Genomic DNA, 22,715 nt, shown 5'->3' with positions numbered 1-22,715 from the left:
AATAATATTTTTTTAATTTTTATCTTTTATCTAAAATTATCTCATTTTTAAATCCAAATCAGTAACGATGATATTCATCCAATTTAAATAGCACAACCCCAATGCATGATTGCCGGTACAATTAAATTCAGTGTTAAAAAAAAAGTTTACAAATAAATTTATTCTTATTTAAATATTTTTTTATTATTAAATAAATATGTAAATTAGTAAAAGATAATATATAAAGCAAAGAAAAAATATTAAAAAATTATTATTAGGAGGGGAAAGGTTCAGCTTATCCTCGTAATCCCAAAACATTCTAGAACTTTCTCCCACCGCTGAGCTCTGGAACTTTCCCCATATTTCTCACACTCACTAACTCACTGCCTTCTTTCCCCTTCTTCTCCACGTCTCGAGAACTTTCTTCCTTTTCGTTCCCTCTCTCTCCATTTTAATTCACTTTCTATTCTTTCATCTTGTGATTCTCGTCTCTTCTATATAAGCCCTTCTTTGACACCCCTTAACATTCCAGAAAAAGCATCAACGTCCAAAGCTAGCGGATCTCAAGCACACGAACTTATCGTGCAGTTCCTACCATGGCATCCTCTATGGTTCTTAGAAGGGTCACCGCTCCAGCCCTCTTCTCCAAGCTCCTCAACCCATTCCGCTCCGCCTCCGTCGCTCCCTCTCTTTCTCGCTCCTTCAGTACCGAGTCCCAGGTCACCGACTTCGACAAGCGCGACCGTGCCGTCAACGTCGACCGCCGTTCCGACCGTTCAGTCTCTCGCCGCGGTGTCCCCGCCCCCTTCACTGGTAGTTGCTGTTTCATTCTTTGACTTATCTAGTACTGAATTTTGTGTTTATTTGCTTGGAGTTGTGTCTTAGCTATTTACTTTATGGTATCATGTCTGAACTTAAAAACACTAGTCTTTGTATAAAAATTTTTTATTTGTTTTTTTTAATTGCGGAAGTGAAAGGGAAGCGTAGAAACTAGCTCTACAGGTTGCAGAGCAGCAGTCATAAATTTGATGTTCACCTATACCTGTGGCGAAGCTGACAAATTTCAGGGTTTATATTAGTTACTTTGTATTGTGACCATTTTTTATTTTTAAGTTATTGCTAATTTCATTTATAAATAAAGATTCAGTTCTTTTGAGTTTGAAACGAATTTCTCACACACTGGTGTATTGAATGAAATTGTAGATGTGTTCGATCCCTTCTCTCCAACAAGGAGCCTGAGCCAGGTGCTGAACCTGATGGATCAGTTTCTGGATAACCCATTTGTAGCAGCGTCGCAAGGCCTGGGAGCGGGGTCGAGGCGAGGCTTTGACGTGAAAGAGAACAACGACGCTCTATACATGCGAATGGATATGCCGGGGGTTGACAAAGACAAGGTGAAGGTGAATGTGGAGCAGAATACTCTGATTATCCAAGGCGAGGGCGAGAAGGAATTGGACGACGATGAGAACGTGAGAAGGTACTCGAGCAGGCTTGATTTACCTCCGAATCTTTACAAGCTCGACGCGATCAGGGCCGAGATGAAGAATGGGATTCTGAAGGTTGTGGTGCCAAAAGTGAAGGAAGAGGAGAGGAAGGATGTGATCCAAGTGAAGGTTGAGTGAATTATAAGGAATTGAGAAAGAAGGAATAGTTTTTGGAGAATGAAGGATATTGTTTAGCTCTGCTTTTTAGTCTTGGCTTTCAAATGCTTTTTTAAAGGGGTATAAAAAAAAGAAAAGGGTCTGTAATAAATGGGACTGGTTCCTAAAGAAAGCTTTTGGTTTTTCTCCTCATCTTTTGGTTTAAGTTGTGGTTTTGTCTTTTTCTTCATTTTGTTGGGTGTTAATGGCGAGTGAAGCGAAGATGCTTGGAGGGGGGAAGTAACAAGTTCATCACCATATGGGTTGAGCCGACTGAGCAGTTGACTCGACTAGAATGGAACTTTGATGAAACTAATCTATTTTCGGATCTTGATTTGCTGTAATGACTTTAATGTTACGACGCATAATCTGAAAATTCCATAACAAATTTTTTGAGTCAGAAAATGCTTAAAAATATCGATCTATTTTCTTCTAAATGAAGGGTCCCTTTTTCACTTGCGTTGGTGCCCGTACGTACCATCCTGGTGTGCAGGCTGTCTTAACATAATGACATTTGTGCCACATTGACGCTTTTCGGAAAGAAAAGTCCAGACGGGGTTATAAATTGGAAGGGACGGAGCATTATAAGCAGAATCATACGACGTCGTTTGGGTTATTTATAAGGGACGAAGTTACATGTTTATTTATTTTTTTAATAATTAGTTGACGATTAAATCTTTAAATTCTGTACAAAACATGAACATGTTTTACGTCGTAATGTATAACTAAAAAACGTATGATATTATATACATTAACATGCATAAAGATTTGATAGACAGAACAAAAAGAAAAGAAGGAAAAAAAACTTGATTAATTATTTTCAATTTCAGATTCTTGTATCTAAGACACGTACGTAGTTGTTTAGAATGTTTGAGAGTTGGAAAAACATAAAATGTTTTTAAGCACTAGGCTTTATTAATCCACCGGGACCATCATATATAATCACACGTCCAATATTTTCATTCTTAACATATCCAATATCGAGAATACTATATGATTTTGGATCAGATTCATATACCTCTGCATCGTTTGGATTTATGAATTCAGATTGTGAATTCCCCCCATATGCAATTGCTACAAGCCGACTATGAGCTGAGTAGTTTGGGTCCCATTTTTTCCAGCGTGGACGAATGCCAGTACCCATGGCAGGACTTGATTGGTCCAATGGACTGTACACTTCTCCTCCCCAATCAGCTTCATTTCCAAACTCACTCAGTTGCCCAAATATTGTCGTCGGCCAAAACCCAATGGCAACACTCTCTTCATTAAGTAGTAACTTCCACATTAATTCCGTTGAAGTACTTGGCCAGCTTGTACTTATATAATCCTAATTAAGATATTTCAAAAAACAAAAAACAAAAGGAAATTTAGAAGAACTAATATGCAGTTATGTGTATGAATTTTGAGTAATGCACAGTACTTGTGCATTCACGACTGTAACTATCATTTTTCATAAATTTTATTTACCTTGACGAGTCTCAATTTTGTGGCATATTGCTCTCCACCTGCAATTGAAATATTCTGAAGAGGCCAGCCTAGTGGTATTTGAGAACTGAGTTGTATATATCCAGGGCATTGTTGATTAAAACATTGTGTTCTTCCATCCATCTGTTGGAGTAGTATAAACTCATCATTGAATAAAATATATGCTATTGATTGAATAAATGAGGAAAGTACATCATGAGTAGTATATATAACTCACCACAAGATGCGTAAATAGTCGAATTTTGTCGTCTTTGAATAGCAAGGGATTTACCTAGAGAAATTCACCTCGAAAGTAATCATGTGATATATCATGATGACAATATTCAAAACTAAGGACAATTAATTACCAACTTTAAAATAGTAAAATTACCATAAATCCCGCTTTTAAACTGTCAAGGCCGTTTGAAAGTGTCATGCGAAATGAACTGTATTGAGATCCATCGACTCCTTTAGGGAGGAAGTTACTGAAGAATGCTTGAATTCCATCAATCTTCCTAGTTGGATCGGGTTTTGTTCCAAGTATTGCATACTATAGTATATGAGATAATAATCAAACTATCAACTCAATTTCATGATCACTAACATGACTAGATCAATCATAAGTTCATGAGAAATAGCTAGAAAAGTAATACTGACATGATATCCGGGTTCTTCATCCATATTTGGGCGCAGATATATCTTTGAATTTATTTTGAGTCTTGCCAAGTCATCTTCATCAACTCTCATAATTGGAACTGTTCCATAAGGACAACCTCCACTTTTTAACCCAATATTCGATGATAAAGTACTCGTTTTGGTTTTCATTGCATCCATAAATAATTTAAGTTTCATCTGTAAATTAATTACAACTTTTAACAAATTAGAACATGAACTGCACAAATAATCTTCAATAAAATGAGTTTGGATGGCAAAATACTACTACTCATGATATTGAAAATTAACCTGAATTGTAGTATTCTTCCAAAATGGGTGATTAAAACCTGGTTGTTTGTAAAAATCAATACACTCATATATGTCTCCGTCCTCCTGCAAATTAGGCAGTAATTAAGTTCTTTTGAAGTGGATATATTGCAGATTATGTATACAAATTCAACACATTAGATCTATTTAGACGACGACATGATTTAAATTATTATCACAACAAACACATGATGCATGCGTCTATATATCGAGGAAGACATGATCCATGTACCCTAGCTACCTTTGAGTATAAGCATTTTCATCTCCCAATCTTTTATTTAGAGAATAGAGATGGTCATATATAGCTAGGAATGCAATAAACAAGTCTTAATAAATAATCTGCAAATTAAAAGGGACCCAATAAAAGGAATAACTTTTTGAAATCTCACATGAATGCTTTTGATTGCAGACTTCTTGAGGTTTATAAGTTGCTGTTCGAATCTGGAATTTTCCTTTCTCGTCAACTCCCAATTTGTTTTAGCCTGATCAGTGTGGCTCAGCGAGAGAAAGCAGACGAAAGACACCATCAAAACGTCCGGTACCCATGAAGCCATGTCCGATGGATACATAGATTATATGCAACATGTTAATTTCGATGGTTTAGGAAGTATTATATAGAAGGGGATAATAAATGTGGAGTTGTTGCCACGCATTATATAAGGAAATGCATTAAAAGCAAATTAGAATGAAATAGAAATAAGTTATTAACAAAATAACAGCAATATTAATGAAGATTGAGAAAAAAAAATATGATTAGATAGTATGATTTGGAAAGATTAATGGTACTAGATACAGTTTTAGGATACATAAATCTCACACACTTACTTTGGAAAAAAGTGGAACCCACCAATATTAAAGAAATAATTTTTTCATATGAATTCTAGTTTTTTAAAGAGTGCGGACTTGTACATACTCGGTTTGTATTCACAACCTATTTCAACTCATCTCATTATTATTCATTATTAATCAACAACTTAAACTCACAAATTTTACTACTATTCACAATCCATCTCAACTCATCTTCGAATCCAAATGACGCCATCATTTCACATTTAGAAAGAATATCCCAAGAGAAAAAAATTATTTTGCTTGGGTGACAGAAAAATGTCATCACTATAAATATATTAGCTAGTATGAGAGAGATTTGTGGATGGTAGTAAATTAATAAATTTTTATTTTATTTTGGAAAATATTAGATTTTATACGAACTTTAACAAGCATACAAATTGTACGTGAAGAGAGGACCCTTACAAAGAGTTAATTAACATTTCGTTCGTTTTTATAAAATTTTTCATTTCATTTTATCTTATTATTACAATTTTTTAAAATTTTTACATAAAATAAAATAAAAAAAAAATTAATTTTTTTAAATTTCAAAATAAAAATAATATTAAAAAAAGAATAGTGATAAGGTAGTAAATAATATTAAAAAAAGTAGTGATAAGATTACTACACTATCACTACTAAAAATAATAACTCTATCATCTTTCAAAAACAAACGATGTCCGAGAGAAATTATGTTTTGCAACAGAAGTACTAAACAACCTCCATTGATTCAGCCTCGGTGTGGCTCAGCAAAAGAAAGCTTAACAAAAAAACTATCAGGATATTGTCTACTACCCTTGAAGCCATCTCCAATGGATATTGGATATGCATGCTACATGATGTTAATTCAGATTGTTTGATAAGGCTTAAATAGAAGGAGATACTTAATCATGTGGAGTATTGTTGCCATGTATCTCTAAAAGCAATTAAGGAAAAAACACAATTTATATTTTCCAGCCAGCTTAACATACCCACGGTATTAATTTCTTTGTTTTTATAAGATAATCAAATAATAGTACTGATAATTAAATGTTAGGTACTCTGATTTGGAAAGTCCTAAGAGAAAAAAATCATTGATGAGAAATATAGATATGACATTTATATTTATGTTAATTTGCTCAAATTTGAATCATTACCATAAAAATGTTACCTCAATAAATATATTAGCTAGTATGAATTAGGAAAATCCGTCTAGAGGCAAGTCGATAGGGTTTAGTTTTTTTTTTTTTTAATGCCCAAGTTTTGGTCCTTTATAATTATATGTAACTTTTAAATGTCTACTTGTAACCACGATTTTCGTCCGCCATAAATGAGGACTATCAATAAATTTGAAATACCGTCCTCTTCTTAAAAATTCTTAAAAAAAAAAAAAAAAAAAAGTCAATAGAAAGAAATATGAGATTTTATATAAAATTTAATTGGGATTCAACTTTTGGGGAATGGACCTGACCGATACTATGGAAAGATCATATCATGAGTGAAGGGTGATCCGTGAACATGGGGTACTGAAATACAAAACGAGAGTGATTCTTTCAATAAAATAAAATAATTTGTGAGCTTGCGGTCCAACTCATGTAAATTGAATGAGCTTTGCTATTTATCTTATTCCCACACTACGTACTATATTTATTTTTATTTATTTATTCTTTTTAAACAAATTAATTTCTTCTACTTATCATCCATACACCACACATTTGATAAGGAAAAAAATATGTGTGATGTGAGGATGATGAGTATATTTTTCAAATTGAATTACACATTTCAAAACATTCGGAATAACGCAACTTTTAGCTATTCATGCATATTTTGTGATATCCCATATGATGTGTAAGGATATGTGGTGTATGCGATCTCACATTTATTTTAAAATGAAAATTTTTTACTCTTTATAATATTACAAAATTAAAGCAGACATGATTATTACAAGTAGTTCAATTACTTTGTATTCCACCAGGGCCATCATATATAATCAAATAGTCTCCAGACATTTTACTCTTATGTCCAATATCTAAAATACTCATGTATGATTTTGAATCAGATTCATACACCTCTGTATCGTAAGTACTGGGACTCCCGAATTTAGACCGAAAATCTTCATATATAATCGCAACAAAACGACTATGTGCTGAGTAGGCCGTGGACCATTTGTGTCTAAGTGGACGGATGCCGGTACCCGGCCATAGCAGGACTTGGTTGATCCAACGGACTGTGAACTTCTCCTCCCCAATTAGGCAATTAGCATAGTTACCAAACTCCCTCAATTTGCTAAATACGTACTTTTGTTGGCCAAAAACCAAGTATGCTATTCTCTACTGCTTCTACTCGTAATGTCCACACCAATTCTGTTATTGTATTTGCCCCTCTATTTATATATTCCTTGCGGTGCCAACGGCAACATATATAGCGCGCAACAGGAAAATTTAGTATAAATATAGGAGAACATACGTGTAGTACTCATGATTCTTAAGTTTTTTTTTTTAACCTTAAGGACTTGCAATTTCATAACATATCACGTATAAAACAAATTAATATATATAAAACAAATTAATCTAGTATGTATAACTCACCACGACTTGTGTAAATAGACGAGTTTTGTTGTCTTTAAATAGCAATGGATTTACCTAAAAGATCAAATTCATTATTGTGAATGTTTATAAATGTCGTGATATTTAATAATAATGTTTATAACTAATAAAGACAATTAGCAATTTTGAATTAGTAGATTTACCGTCAATCCTGTTTTTATACTGTCAAGACCGTTTGAAAGCATCATGTGAAATGAACTGCTTGAATTCCCTCAATCTTCCTAGTTAGATCAGGTTTTCTTTGAAGTATTGCGTACTGGATTGAAGAGATAACTAAATTATTAATTCAATTTCATATCACCAACGTTAACACCATGCATGATAAGTTAACAAATAAAAAAGTAATAATTATACACTGACATAATATCCTGGTTCTGTCAAATACATGATCTTTGAATTCATTTTGGCTCTTGTCAAGCCATCTTCATCAATTCTCATTAGTTTTCATTGCTTCCATAAATAATTTACGTTTCATCTGTAAAGAACTTCAACAAGTTAGAACAGGTACCATATAAACAAATCAGCTTTGATAGTATCAAGTTTAATGGTAAATTAAAAACTAGCAATATTGAAAACCTGAAATGTGGTATTCTTCCAAAAAGGTTGATTAAATCCTGGCTGTTTGTAGAAGTCAATACAATCGTATATGTCTCCATCTGTCTGCAAATATAAAATCGGATGATCAGTTTTCAATGCAAAGGCAATATGTCTCCATCTTTTGCTTTCACTACGAACGCTACTGCATGCATATTGCTTCTATCGAGGAAGACATGATCCATGTGTATGCTGCTTGGATCTTATATATATACTAGTTGTGTATCTATTTTGCAAATGTGAGTTGGAGGATCATGCATGTAAATATTGAATGCTAGGTTCTCTAATTTGGAAAGTCCGCCTCCAAGAGGAATAATTATTCTGACATTTATATAATATTTATGTTTGCTCATTACCATAAATATGTTATCACAATAAACATATAATTAGTTAATATGACTTTGGGAAATCCGTCAAAGTAGAGATAAGTCCATAGGAGTTTAATGCTTTTTTAAAGCAAATATGAGATTTTATATAAGAAAAATGATTGGGGTCCCCATTTTGTTCCCGAGCATTTCTACTTATACCTTTTTTTATTTAGTAATTAAGTAAATATTTTTTAATGGTGTTATGATTTTTTTAAAATGTTTAAAGATATAAAATAATGTATGAACAATTTTTTTTTTTTTTTTAAAAAAAGACATTTAACCTTAGGGAGCAGCTAGAGGCAAGTCGGTTGAGCTTTTTAGTTTTACACCCACTAATAAAAATTTGACACGTAGAAGGTTCACTAAGTTGAACAATAGAAGTGCATGTTGAGTATTCCATTCATTATATCATCTTTCCAAAAATAAAAAAAAAAACCGATTCTCTCTAGAAAAAAAAAAAAAAAAAAAAAAAAGAAGGTATACCTAATTAGTTCAAGGATCTAACACGAATATTTGACAAAAAAAAAATCGTACTTAAACAGAATCCAAGATCATTGTGATAGCTTGGGGTTCTTTGGAAAGAAATGAAGTCCAGAAGTGTAATTCATAAAATAAATAATAAAAAAATTTATATGCAGTTACTTTTGTGTACTCTTTGTGCAATCAATTAATGTGATTGGCTACTTCATCTTTTTTTAATATAAAATAATTATTTTGACCAATCACATCAGTGAAGTGTATAAAAAATACAAAAAAATGACTGTACCTAACAAGATCCAAGTTGGATTAACCAATTGAAGTCAGACACTGTAGTCCGAAGAGTGTCAGCAGTGTCGTCACTTCACTTCAAAATTCAACAGAATAAGGATTAGAAAAGTCATTAGTGGCTGGCTCCCAATTTTAAAGCTTTGGGTTTAGGTAACCATTTTTAAGCTCAATATAAAAGATTGGAGAGGAAATAACAAATGTTCGATGGACTGAAAAGACGAAAAGATCGCAGGTTTATTCCATCCCAAGCCACATTTTGATACCCCACAACCCATGCCACCAAAGGGCGACAAGCCTAAAAATAAAATTTGGTTTAATGATCCCTTCAGAAAATGAAGTCACTAAGCTGAACATGCTTGTCTTTCTGGGCATTCTTACTGATAATATATGCACTGTCTTCCACATCTGCACTCGAACAATTCATCCGGTGCCTGTACAATTTCCAGAAACATAAGCAAAAATTATGGGAAAAAAAATTAACAGGTGGCCTGTGATCTTACCAAGAAAAGTGATCTTCACAGCAAATAGAACCCCAGATGATAGAAAGCCCGGCTCCTTTCCTGCATTGAACAAAACATAAATACATATCAAATCAAAAGGCGTGACCTATGGTACCTTGCAATTTCTTGTCTAAATATAGTTTGCATACCAAGTTGCGGTGTACATATCGTAGAACTTGTCGAAGGCCTTATTGAAACAGTAGTGACAAACCAAAAGATCCCTGATATCAGTCACCTTGCATGTTGATTTGCAGCATTTCACCTAATTCAGTAACATGTTAACACTAATAGCATCATAGGAGACAGGAAGGTAGCCAGATAGAATATTTAGAACATAAAAAAAAAAAAAATAAAGAGAAAAAGACCCTCAATGCTATACTCTCTAAGGCAGCTGAGAGAGTCTATCCATGTCTCTGAGGCAGCTGACAGAGTATCCACATTGTAATTCATAAATTTGTATTAATCTGCTAACACTGAAGCATGAAAGAAAAGATTTGACCTCAAAGCTTCTTGGTGGAAGGCAAACAAATTGCAGAGATAGAAATAGTGAAATAAAATGAAGACAGGAAAGCTGAACCACTTTGTTACATTGATTCGTGATTGACTAGGCACTCATATCAGACAATATTAGCGTGTCAACTAACAACATAAAAACTAAAAAGTAATAAACAAACTGGAACCTTGAGTGTAAACCATAATCCATATTCAAAGAGATGCTTCTTCGTAACACCCCGCTCCCCATGGTTAAGAATGACGTCATTTTAAAAATCTCGGGAGCCAGTGTGCTACTACTGAACTTGACTTAAAAATATTTTTCTTTGAAGCTTCCCAAGATGTGAACTACACAGTGAGTTAAAGCACAAACTCACCAGACGCTTGAGTTTATGCGAGTAAAAATGTTGATGTGATGGGTGTGTCTTGATATGCTCGTTCAAGTGGCCTGAGCTACATATTAGAAAATTAATTCTATCTCAGAGCACTGATAAGTCAAAATGAAAAATATATATAAAAAGAAATATAATAACATAAAGCAAAGGATACAAAGGCATTCAACCTACCCCCTCCCCTTCCTTCCCAGCTTTTATGAGTATTTGGCAATACGCTTTCAGTAATATGTTCTCTATAGTAACCATAACAAAATTCAACCTTGCATTTAATATATGTCCCTTTATTCCCCACCTAATTTTATGATGCACACAAACAAACAATGGAAAGGAGACCACCCTCCTCTTCCTTGGTATAAAGCAATCAAACAACCCTCCCCAAGCCTTTAACTGTCAAGGCAAATAGTATTTCAATATAAGTTCTTCAATCTTATTCAGCAAGTGCAAAACCATACCACTCAAACCCTTGCTCCCACTACAAAAGATCCAAGACAACCATGTCACAATAACAATATGAGGGGGGGTTTTGACAGATTAGCTGCACAAGAGCACCTCGAGCTATCCATGGAAAGTCAATTGACACCACCTTGTAGAAAACCTTAAAAATTTAGCCCAGGGTTTGGTTGTAAATGAATTTTCCTATGAAAATAGACTATTTTAACAATTACCAGAAAGCAGCTTCCTAAACTGATCGGCCCTAGGTACAGTAAACGCAAAACAAAAAACAAGATGACTAAGCACAAATGTCCTAGCATAGGACCATGAATATGAAAAAATGATTGGATAACAGGAGAACCTGATAGTATTAGTTTAATAGCAGCCGAACAAAAGAGTACAAACTCAAATGCTTACTTGTCACAGAGGACAGTACTACATTCAAGGCATGTAGCCAAACTTAATGAGCTGCGGCATGCATTGCAATTTGCAGTTGACAAGTTTTTTCCTATCTGGTGGCATCTGCAGATACAAAAACATCCCAAAAAGGATAGTGAGTCTACTCTGCATTACATATTTTCATGTCATGTGATATCCAAAATAAAGCAGAGAAATATACAAGTTCTTTTAGTTTATATGCCACGAGGGACCATGAAACAAAACTAGCATGTCTCATAGCTCAACTCAATTCACTAAGCCTTAATTGAAACTAATTGGGATTGATGACATGGATCCTTTCTATGCCACTCAGCTCTGTCTAGGGTCATGTCCCCATTTACTCTCTCACAACCACGTCTATCGTTATAACTTCTACCCAAGTCACTTTTTGCCTTTCTCTTTCCTTTTTGCATCTTCCACACCAAATCAACACAACCCTAGTCTAAATGACTGGATTTCAAAACCAAGGCAAACTAACACATGAATAGTTATTTCTTCTTTTTTCATTGAGACTAATTCATCACCAAAAATATGTTATGCAATAGCAGATATTCAAGAACATCAAATTCGAAATACAATTTGGCTCGGGACATGTTTGGGTAATGAGACGAGATGAGAATTTTGTGAATAGTAATGAAATGGTTTGAGTGAAGATGTATTATTGGGTTTTGGAAAAAGAGAGAGAAAAAGGTTGAATAAAAATATTATAAAGATAAAATATTGTTAGAATTTTTTTTTTTCTAAAAATTGAAAAAGTTGTATTGTTTTTTGTGTTTTGTTTCCAAGTTCAGGAAAGTTGTTATGATTAAGTAATGATTAGATGAAAAAGTTGAAAGTTTGAAATTAGAAAGTGTTTGTGTTTGAGTGTGTTTGAGATGAGGTCACTTCCCAAACAAAGCCTAAATGAACAACCGACAGCAATGAAAAGAAGTGAACTAAAGTTATAGCCAACAACTAAATGACTCAAGAATAACAATGGGGACATTTTAACACAGGAGGAAGGAAGATTATTTTCTAACCTTCTGTACAGTCCAAGAAGATCACCAGTTATTGAACTTGACTTGCTTTGCCCCACTGTCAACTAGACATAAACAGTGATTTGAAAGTCAAAATTATTTCTTTCTCACGATATTGGTAAATTATGGCTTCGAAAAGTGTAGGCCTTTTATAAAAGTAGGTAAATAATGATACTAAACTTGGTTAAAGATTACCAGACAATCCTCAGCAAGGTGTCCAGGCCTCTGACATTTCCAACTACAATAACAAACACACAATCATAAAGATACACAGGCCTAATCTGAATATACTGAAACTATGTATCTCTGAAGTTTTTTTTTTTTTGATAAGTAAGATATAAACTTTATTGATGTGAATGAAATAGGCATACACCTAGTACACAGGAAGTATACAGTTGAACACCTAGATACATTCTAAGAGCGTTAAACTAAAGATAGGAATTCATGTATATCATCCCCATTTAATACAATAGCTGAAAACCAAAGCAGTAAAGTGTGCAGAAAATAATTCTTCAGCTCCATCATTGTTCTTTCCTTGTCTTCGAAGCATCGCATATTCCTTTCCGTCCAAATACACCACATGATACACAACGGAATCATTCTCCAAGCTGCTGCCACTTGATGACTGCCCTGCAATTTCCTCCAACAACCCATCAGCTCCACCACTCTCCTAGGCATTACCCAAGCCACACCGACCCGTCGAAAAATCTCATCCCACAACCCTCTTGCTACATCACAATGTAATAAAAGATGATCTACCGATTCTCCACTCTTTCTACACATGTAACACCAATCCAGTACAACGCATCCTCTCTTCCTCAAATTATCCGTGGTTAAGATCTTCCCAAGGGCGGCGTTCCAAACAAAGAAAGCAACTCTAGAGGGCACACGAGACCTCCAAATGTTCCTCCAAGGAAAAGAGGTGTGATCCTGTGAAATCAAAATTTTATAATACGCTTTTACTGAGAATTTCTTATGATCCTGGAGTCTCCATTTCAAGCTGTCTTGTTGCGCCATAGTAGACCCTAAAGAATGTAGCAAGCTGAAAAAATCTGAAACCATAGATAATTCCCAATCATGAATATCTCTATTAAACAGAATATTCCACTGATGCGAACCATGGGCAAGTAATCGCACTTCCGCCACAGAAGCGTCCTTGTTAATTGCAATACAATATAAAGCTGGAAACACCCTTTCCAATGCATGATCTCCACACCACACATCCCGCCAAAAACTGATTCGGTCACCCTCACCTGCGACAAAACGAATATGATTTACTAAAATAATCCACCCCTTCCTTATAAACTTCCATAGCCCCACTCCATGCCCCCCTCTCACTTCTTTAGAACACCACCCACCCCAATCAACCCCATATTTAGCATCTATTAATTCCCTCCACAAAGAACCCTCTTCCATATGATATCTCCAAAGCCATTTCCCCAACAACACTTTATTAAAAGTTCTCAAGTTACACACACCCAACCCCCCATACTCAACTGGAGTACATACTGTCTTCCAATTAACCAAATGAACTTTCTTCTCCTCCCCTAAGCCTCCCCAAAGAAATGCCTTGAAGAGTTTCTCAATTCTATTCACCACCCCTGCAGGCATAGGAAAAAGGGATAAAAAATAAGTGGGGAGGTTTGTCAGGGTACTCTTGATAAGAGTGAGACGACCTCCTTTCGATAGATACACCCTTTTCCATCCAGCCAACCTTTTCTCTATCTTTTCTACCACCCCATCCCATATAGCTCTACTCTTGAAAGTAGCACCTAATGGAAGACCCAGATATTTCATTGGGAATGAGGACACCCTGCAACCCAGAAGACTTGCTAGATTGCGTATATTAGGGACCACACCCACCGGAACCAACTCAGACTTGTCAAGGTTCACCTTAAGCCCTGATACTGCTTCAAAACAAAGTAATAATGCTCGCAAAGTTTGGACCTGACTCCTATCCGCTTCACAAAACAACAGAGTGTCGTCTGCAAAAAGAAGATGTGAAATGGTACAAGAGCTACCAGAGCTATGTCCCACCTGAAAACCAGATAAAAAACCCCCACTAACAGTAGCCTGCAACATCTTGCTCAATGCCTCCATAACTATGACAAAAAGAAAGGGAGATAATGGATCACCTTGTCGCAAACCCCTCGAACTATGAAAAAAACCTGTAGGAGTGCCATTAACTAACACTGAAAACCGGGCCGTTGAAATGCAAAAACGCATCCAAGAAATCCACCTATCTCCAAAACCACACCTCTTCAATAAATACAAAAGGAAATCCCAGTTCACATGGTCATAAGCCTTCTCCATATCTAGCTTGCAAAGAATACCTGGACTTCCCTCCCTCAATCTAGCATCCAAACATTCATTTGCAATGAGCACCGAATCAAGTATATATCTCCCATGAATAAAAGCATTTTGAGGCTTGGAGATAATATTTTCCAGCACTAGACTAAGCCGATTAGCAAGGACCTTTGAAATAATCTTATAGACACTGCTAATCAGACTTATTGGGCGAAAATCCACAATATTCGACGCCCCATATTTCTTTGGAATGAGTGCAATAAAAGTCGCATTAAGTGATTTTTCAATCTTTTGATAAGCATGAAATTCACTGAACACCCGCAAGACATCACCTTTCACCACATCCCAACAAGTCTGAAGTTACTCAAGCATGTATCTATTATTCCTCCCTTTTCAGTATCTTATTTAGAGAATTAGAGCGACTAAATCGTTCTTTGAGTTGTAGAGTTAATAGCATAAATGAGTTACTAATCCTTGCAAAATATATGGATTCATCAATAATGCCATTATTTGGCTTCAGAAACCCATTTATATATGATTCGTGGCCAAGATAATTGGCAAAAAAAGAACTTACCATTCGAAAGTACAAAGACTAGATCTTCTTTTGGACCAGCGATGGCGGTTATAATCCCAAGTGTCCTTCCCAAACTCAGGCAACGGCAAGGTGCCGTTATGTCCAGATGAGGAGACATCTGGATTTTGGTCACTTGAGGGTCCCTGAAAATTTTTAGAGAAGGAAGGATTCAAAATTTAGGAAGCCATATATTCTTTCAAATCAGCAATTTATATACAGAGAAACACCTTATCAAGTCTAAGAATTTGCAAGAGGTCTGCTTTGCACTCCAAGCTGCAGATATCATCGTTGGTCTGTCAGAACAGAATCACATTGTTCACAAGGTGACTACAGGAGGAGAAACCAGAGAGGAGGTGATCGGAAGTTTAAAAAAAAGGGCATATCTTACGTCATTGCATATATATTCTCCATATCTGCCACATACTACACAAACTGGCTCTCCTGGATCAGGAAAACGTTGCTCATTTCTGCTCTTAACATGATCATGATCAAACTCCTTCATGGGACCTACGAGAAGTATACAAAGAAGCCAGTGTAAACAAAGACACATCGGTGACTTCCTGGCTGATTAACCCAGATAGAAATTGACAGCTAACAGAAAGAAGCTTACAAACATACCTGAATTTGAAGGATCTTGCATTCCTTCACGTCCTGAAGAACTACTTTCATCACCTGGATTTCATCAATGTTTTGCAGTTCAACATAAGTCTTAATACACTGTACATATCAATTTTAACATGAGTCTAAATACCAGTGATGATGAAAATATCCACCAAGGGGGGATGGCAGGTGAAATTCTTAATCGTTCAGGGATAAACATGAAAGAATTTGCTGGGGAAAAGGTAAGCACCATGCATTGCTTCAGCTCAACACAGCTAAGAATATCGATTATAGTAAAAAACACTCGACCTTGCCGGTCAACGTTGAGTCAAGAGATAATCACTAGTTCAAACCGCTTGAACTAGTGATTGCAACTTTCATTAATGATGTCTAACAAGAAAGAAGTCACATAGAAAATTGCCATGTGATAACTAGATCCTTACCATTCCCACTAAGATTTCTTGCATCATCATCTCTGTTAAAATTTCTTTCAAAAGGCAATAACAAAATGTTGTTAAATCTAGGGGTGTAAATCGGTCCGGGGGGGTGATGCGGTCCGTCATTTTTCCTGGACCAGACCGGTCCGGTTGGTCCGGCCCAATTATTTTTTTTCTTCTTTTTTTTAAATAAATTAATAAAAATTATTAAAATTACTAAATTAAAATTAAGTGAATTATTAATGTGTATTATGTAACTAACTCATTAAAAAATATTTTATATGGTCAATGAAAATAAATTATATGAAAATTACATCATTAACTTATATAATTACTATATAAAAATAATATATTAAATTATTAAAAATACTTTTAAAATATATATAGGAGTTCGGTCCAGTCCGGTACAAAATTTATAAACCCTAGGACCAAACCGAATTTTCTCAGTCCATATTTTATGGGACCGAAACCGACCGGTCTAGAGGTCGGTCTAGTCCAGTCCAGTTGGTTTTTCCGGTCCGGACCGATTGGCTTATAGCCCTGGTTAAATCTCATTCGAAAATGGAAAAACTTTTTCTATAGGTAAAATAAAGGGAAAAATTTATGAGTAAAAATCAGAAAAAGAGATCATATGGTTCACCAGCAGCAACCTTACATCTTAAAACCTTACTACATTAACACAAACAGGGTACATAATTTATATCTCTTATAACAGCACCAAATTCATTTCCTTATTTATATAACTACCAATCCAATAGCAAGTGAGTCCCAAATGTGAATCAGCTCCAACCTGGCTGAAAATCAAAAGGACCAAATAAATAACGAGTGATGAAAAGCTTACTTTCATATCCCACTAAATTTGCACCGGAATTAGAAGTTCCCTGCCAAGAAAGAGTAACCAAAAACTCAGAACAATGACAAATCAAATTAAAATAAATATAACAGCAAAAGAACTACCAAAACATCTGCAGTCAGTTCCTCGCGAACTTGGGTCAAACTAATTTCTTTCCTGCTTATACAAGAAGTGAGTTGAATTAATATATTAGTATGAAAAAAGGAAAAAAATTATAACACGTTTAGATTATGCGGCAGTTTGAATTAAAGCTCAAAATATCATTAGCAACAATTATGATTGAATTTGCCTTCTTTTTGCGATGTAGTCCTTATGAGACATGGGTTCATCTTTCTCCTCGATTACACGGGTTGGATTATGCGACAGTTTCAGGTCACGGTGTCGTTTCTGTGACGCCCTTATGTTATCACCGTGTGGTTGTTCTTCGGCAAAAGGAGCATTTCCAGTGGCAATATTGTAAGCTGGAAATTGGACAAGTCGGAATTAACGAATGATAAAATGACAAACATATGATAATATGTGATAATTCGGGAATTTCGTACTTTATAAAATTCAAGCAAATTGCCAATTGGGCTATTCGGAAATCTAGTTTTCTTATTGCTACTCATCAGTTTCTTTTGTCTTGAAACAAATAGAAGGTAAGAGAGGAAGATTGAAGTGATACCTCTAAGGTTTTGAAGGACGGAGGAGAGACTAAAGTCTCTCTTGTAGGCTATGGAAGGGTTCTTGTACAGATTCGTCCTCGTTCCCATTGTCTCTCTCTCTCTCTCTCTCTATATATATATATATATATGCGCTCTATCAGAAATTCATGAGCTAGAGAGGCAGAGGTTGATTTTGGTAGAGCCTGAGCAGGTCTCAAACCGGTGCGTCGTCGTAGAACCGGCGTCGTTTCGTCTTCCCAAATTCCTCAAAGGCTCAAAGCCGTTCCCTGTTTACGCAAGTAGCGTTCCCCTCATAAATGGCATGTACTTTCGTGTAGAGTATAATCGTGAAATGCGTAAGTGTCACATAATTTTTAAAAAAAAATAAAATTTGATATTAAAAATTAATTTTTTTATATATATTTTATATTTACTTAATTTTTTTAAAAAATTATGTAATACTATGTACTTCACAACTATAAATATAATCTCTCCGCATAAAGAGTGTTGGTGTTTTAAGTGTCTCGAAAGCGGGTTGAAGTCAACAATGCAAACTTGTTTTTTTATTTAGTAAAAGTTTATTACGCCGTCTAAATTTTTTTTCGATTTTTTTTTATTGAATAATAAAGAAAATAATTTTAAATATATTAATATATTTTTTATTTTTTATAAATATTTAAATATTTTAAATAAATATGAATAAAAAAAATTAATTTTATAATTAACAGTAACACCAAGTGGTGCTACTCGGCCGGAGCGATGCCAGAGTAGCACCGCTCTTCCATTTAGATGTAAGAAAATGCTAGGTTGTCTCTGATTTTGTCTCTCGGATTTGATGATTTGTGTATTTTAATTTTTTAATGATTAAAAAGATGATCATTAATGAATTTATATATTTTAAAAAAATATGTTTAAAAATGTTCAAAAAATATTTAAAAAAAGAAAAATACAAATAGACTAGAGACACGCAGAGCTTTACACTCTGAGGGAGAGAGTAGCATGATCCTTACATGTATAATATATTATCTAAAAAATTAAAAAAAATATTTAAAATAATAATAATTTTATATTAATTGATGTTAGAAGTTTCTACGTAATAATATGTTTGATGCATCAATTAGTAGGATTTTAAATTAAATAATATTATATGTCATACTCTCAACGTAAGAATTGACATTTTCATCGCGCTTTAATAATTTTTATTTATTTTTATAAAAAAAGCAATAGAGAATCTCAATTATTTTAATCATAAATATTAACATTAATATTAATATATTAATATATACTTACTTTTGAGGAGAACGAGTATTTATACGTGTAAACGGTAAAGAAGAAAAGTCAAACCGAACCGAAAATATGAAAGTTATAGTTTTGGTAATGAATTGTTCATATTAATTGTTAAATTTTTACAATAGATGTATACCGATTCAGTTGTAAAATTTATTTCATACCGAACGAACCGGTTACATCTCTATCACATACAAATTTTATAAAAATAAACTTATAAACTGACATGACTTATATTATATATTAAATTATAAAGTAGATATAATATATTAAAAAAAATTACATCAATTTAAAAGTTTATTTTTATAAAATCTGTTCATACAGTACACTTCTCTTATTTTAAATAAAATATTTCTAAAATAATGAATCAACACGTCATCAAATGCGTTAGCAATTATAAAAAATATATATCACACGTAGGTTGGCAGCACTAAATGTATAATAAGAGGCCACAAATAATGGGTCCCCATAATAATCAATGTGACAAAATCTTCCAAGTTGCAAACGAGCTGGATGAGTAACCACAGGCGAAGACGATATTACTTTTACTCAAAGTTTAGTCTGGGAATAAAAAAAGAAAAGAAAAATGCAGGGTCACCCAAACAAGAAATAGATAATTGATGAGATGATGTAGTCCAAACGGGACATGTGATATCCATTCAAAAGTCAAAGATTACACCCACCCCACTCCCGGTCCAGGTCCAGTCCCTCCATTGACAGAAGACAAAAGAGCTTAACCTGCCCCCGAGATTGAAAACCAGTCAGACTTGGTGCCTACGACACCAAAAGGAAGTTCATTCGTGATTCGGAGACCAGGGTGTTTTTGGCTGTTAAAAGTGAATTTAGATGAATTGAGTTGTGATGATAAAATATTATTAAAATATTATTTTTTAATATTATTATTATTTTAAAATTTAAAAAATTAAATTATTTATTATATTTTATATTAGAATTTAAAAAAGTTGTAATGATGAGTTGAGATGAGTTTAATAACTAAACCCACCCTGACTGGAACAGAATGTCCAACAAGAAGACAGTGGTATTTCTGGTCAAAAGTTCAAGAAAAAGAAGTTATAAATCACATATTTCAATAGCAAAAGCAAATTCAAACCCTTTTACCGAACAGGGAAACGGAAGAAAGATGGGGAAGCTCGGTTGCAACGTTGATGGGAATTTGGACGACACAAAGTTCAGCCAGCCGATGCCATGGATTGGCATCTACGTTGCAGCTGCGTCCCTGGCTTTTCTCTTCTCCATGGCCGTGGATGCCATCCATGGAATCCGCCAGCGGAAGTTCTGGTTCCCTTCAAAATTCTCCTGTCTCAACGCCACTTCCCTGACCTTGTTAGCCGTGGCAATTAAACTGTCGGTCGATCTAAATACCGCGATGCCTCGCCGCCAGGATCAGCTTGCGAAACTCAGCAGCGCGGTCTTCATCTGTACGGTAATGGGTAATTCCATGCCTTCTCTTGGAACCATGGAGAACAGAGAAATATTTATGAACATTATGGCTTTGGCTATTCTTGTTATTACTGTTATTGTGAATATCTGCATCCAATTAGGTACCGGGGTAATCTTTGTTTTCTGGAAAGAACATGCTTTCATCATGTTTATCATGCTTGTTTTGCTTCTTCTCTTGAGTTTTTCTGCTTTAACAGTCCCGATTACCAAGCAGTATTTGGAATACAAGTACAATAAAAAGTACCAATTAGCTCTGAAAGAAGGCTCGAATGAAAGTGATAAACCGCTTGTTGACAAACTTAGAGAAGATCTTATGAAACATTGGATGATGGCTCATACGGGCAGCCCCCAGTTTGTGATGGGGCGTTCAGTGACGTGCACCGCTTCGGGAGCCTTCTGTCTTCTGAGCGCCGCAACTTTAGCGGAAGCCATGATTAGATCCTACTTCATGCCCTGGTCTCTCAAATTTTGCAGTGGAGAGTCTGATTATAAGTGGTCGGCCTGTTTAGTTCTTGTTACACAGACTATTGCAGTGGCAGTCGGTACTATTGGCCCAGCTTGTAGATGGTTCATCGCCATCAGTTTCAGGTGCACAAACACAAGCAGGAATCAAACCTACAAAAATGAATTTAAAGTAGAGAAGTATTGGATCCAGAGCCTATTAGAGATGAAAGAGTGCCCGTTAACTTTATTACGAATTCGTAACAGGCACTGTAGGAAACTTGCTCATGATGCGAAATATCAATTCTTAAATTTGTGTATCACAGTGCAGATTGGAATTGTGCTAATGAGCAAAGCGATTCGCCTCATTTCCGTTTACGTGGTAAGCTGGATCTTGTCATGCTGCAACTGCTGCAAACAGATGAAGAAGTTTACAGTCGAGAAAGTTTCAAACACTGAATCAGTTTCCGGATCACAGCCTTCCTCAAAGATGGATCTTAGCGGTTTTGTTTTGCATCTCGAAGGCGAGGAAGCATTGGTTGGGACGATGATGAAATGCCATTGTGATCCTACTGCTTATTGGTTTCGGATGGGGGAAAAGAATCGGCCCAAATACCTCATAAAACTATTGGAGAGATCTACACGGGGATTCAAGGGAGTTGGAGAGTTTGACAGTAACCAAATTCCCTCTCTAGATTCTGAAGAACCACCAAATTGTTGGGCTCTTCCTGTGGCGACGCTAACAAGTATCGCATTAGCACTTCCAAGCATCAGCCCCAATTCAGTTAAAGAACTAGTATCTGGTGTGAATGAAGGTCTGACGTATGTAAGACTCGTAGAAAGTAACCTGCATGCAAAAGAAGATCTTATCAACACCAAAAGAGCAGCAGAGGTGGTGTGGGTACAAGTGGAACTCTATCACAAGTGGTTCGATGTGGATCTACATAAACTGTCCCTTCAAGGAAAAAGTCCCAAGGAAACACTTCAAGAACTTTCAGAAGCAGCAAAGAACAGGCTTGCGGAGTTCCACAAGAACCCCACAATTCAATGTTTAAAGCAACGCTCTTCGAAGTGGCCTGTCAACGTACTAGCTGCCAATTCCATGTACAGAATAAGTCAAACTATGCTTCGAAACAAACACAGCGCAAATGACCAGACGGGTGAGAAATTATATGAAGCTGTTGTTGTCATGATCTCTGATATTCTGGGAGCCTGCCTTGTCAACATGGAGCGTTTTATACGCATGAAGGCTTTGAGCAGCGCCATTGAAGAGAGGGAAGAGAGCGTGAGGCATGCAGTTCGGATTCTTGGCAAAACTGAAAGTATTCTAAACCTTCAAGAACAGAGAGGAGTTCCATGTTTGGATCCTTGTCAAATGGCATGCATCGACGAATGGCGTTCATTTTACATGCAGAAGCCCTCCCCAATCAGTCCCTCTCCGTCAGAGACTGAGAAGACTTCTTCGGAATCGAATGATTTGTACCTTACCATCGAGTAGAATAGACAAGGGTGGAGTTGATAAACAGACGGCTTATGGTTAAATGTCAGTGCAAAGTTTGTAGGGGGAGAAAATGACTTCTGCCTCTTAGACGATGATTTTGTAAATATAGCAACTATCCTTAATTATGTAATAT

General features: G+C 35.3%; 4 protein-coding genes and 1 long non-coding RNA gene across 7 annotated transcripts; 2 read left to right on the top strand and 3 right to left on the bottom strand.

Annotated features, from left to right (window-relative positions):
- The first annotated feature begins 344 nt into the window (after positions 1–344).
- On the top strand, positions 345–1,772 carry LOC121236734 (small heat shock protein, chloroplastic-like). The gene is made up of 2 exons (XM_041133166.1): positions 345–792; positions 1,183–1,772. The coding sequence occupies exons 1-2, from the start codon at positions 576–578 to the stop codon at positions 1,599–1,601; spliced, it is 636 nt and encodes a 211-aa protein (XP_040989100.1). The 5' UTR covers positions 345–575; the 3' UTR covers positions 1,602–1,772.
- Positions 1,773–2,499: 727 nt separating this feature from the next.
- Positions 2,500–4,649, bottom strand: LOC121236732. The gene is made up of 7 exons (XM_041133165.1): positions 4,454–4,649; positions 4,047–4,130; positions 3,741–3,935; positions 3,475–3,633; positions 3,322–3,375; positions 3,087–3,227; positions 2,500–2,946 (listed from the first exon to the last, which is right to left on the bottom strand). Exons 1-7 carry the CDS (start codon positions 4,631–4,633, stop codon positions 2,518–2,520), a joined length of 1,242 nt encoding a protein of 413 aa, XP_040989099.1. The 5' UTR covers positions 4,634–4,649; the 3' UTR covers positions 2,500–2,517.
- Positions 4,650–7,665: 3,016 nt separating this feature from the next.
- Positions 7,666–8,137, bottom strand: LOC121236733. The gene is made up of 3 exons (XR_005934797.1): positions 8,051–8,137; positions 7,835–7,949; positions 7,666–7,730 (listed from the first exon to the last, which is right to left on the bottom strand). It is a non-coding gene; the product is annotated as an uncharacterized LOC121236733 (long non-coding RNA).
- A 1,365-nt stretch (positions 8,138–9,502) lies between these two features.
- Positions 9,503–18,217, bottom strand: LOC121236731. 3 transcript variants are annotated; one of them, XM_041133161.1, is made up of 15 exons: positions 17,913–18,217; positions 17,538–17,709; positions 17,353–17,404; positions 17,237–17,276; positions 15,977–16,030; positions 15,747–15,865; positions 15,586–15,651; positions 15,359–15,501; positions 12,658–12,715; positions 12,481–12,542; positions 11,441–11,545; positions 10,574–10,649; positions 9,854–9,966; positions 9,705–9,764; positions 9,503–9,635 (listed from the first exon to the last, which is right to left on the bottom strand). In XM_041133161.1, the coding sequence occupies exons 1-15, from the start codon at positions 17,998–18,000 to the stop codon at positions 9,530–9,532; spliced, it is 1,314 nt and encodes a 437-aa protein (XP_040989095.1). In that variant the 5' UTR covers positions 18,001–18,217; the 3' UTR covers positions 9,503–9,529. The 3 variants fall into 3 exon arrangements, with proteins under 3 accessions (XP_040989095.1, XP_040989097.1, XP_040989098.1); XM_041133163.1 differs by having other exon boundaries at positions 9,515–9,635; positions 12,673–12,715; XM_041133164.1 differs by lacking the exons at positions 17,237–17,276; positions 17,353–17,404; positions 17,538–17,709; positions 17,913–18,217 and adding exons at positions 16,402–16,478; positions 16,946–17,223 and having other exon boundaries at positions 9,515–9,635.
- A 1,649-nt stretch (positions 18,218–19,866) lies between these two features.
- Positions 19,867–22,715, top strand: LOC121236730. The gene is made up of 2 exons (XM_041133160.1): positions 19,867–19,991; positions 20,184–22,715. The coding sequence occupies exon 2, from the start codon at positions 20,198–20,200 to the stop codon at positions 22,577–22,579; it is 2,382 nt and encodes a 793-aa protein (XP_040989094.1). The 5' UTR covers positions 19,867–19,991; positions 20,184–20,197; the 3' UTR covers positions 22,580–22,715.

The sequence above is a fragment of the Juglans microcarpa x Juglans regia genome, chromosome 6S, assembly GCF_004785595.1.
Source record: "Juglans microcarpa x Juglans regia isolate MS1-56 chromosome 6S, Jm3101_v1.0, whole genome shotgun sequence".
Lineage (NCBI taxonomy): Eukaryota > Viridiplantae > Streptophyta > Magnoliopsida > Fagales > Juglandaceae > Juglans > Juglans microcarpa x Juglans regia.
The sequence above is the reverse complement of the archived record's forward strand: the minus strand, read 5'-3'. Positions and strand labels throughout refer to the sequence as shown.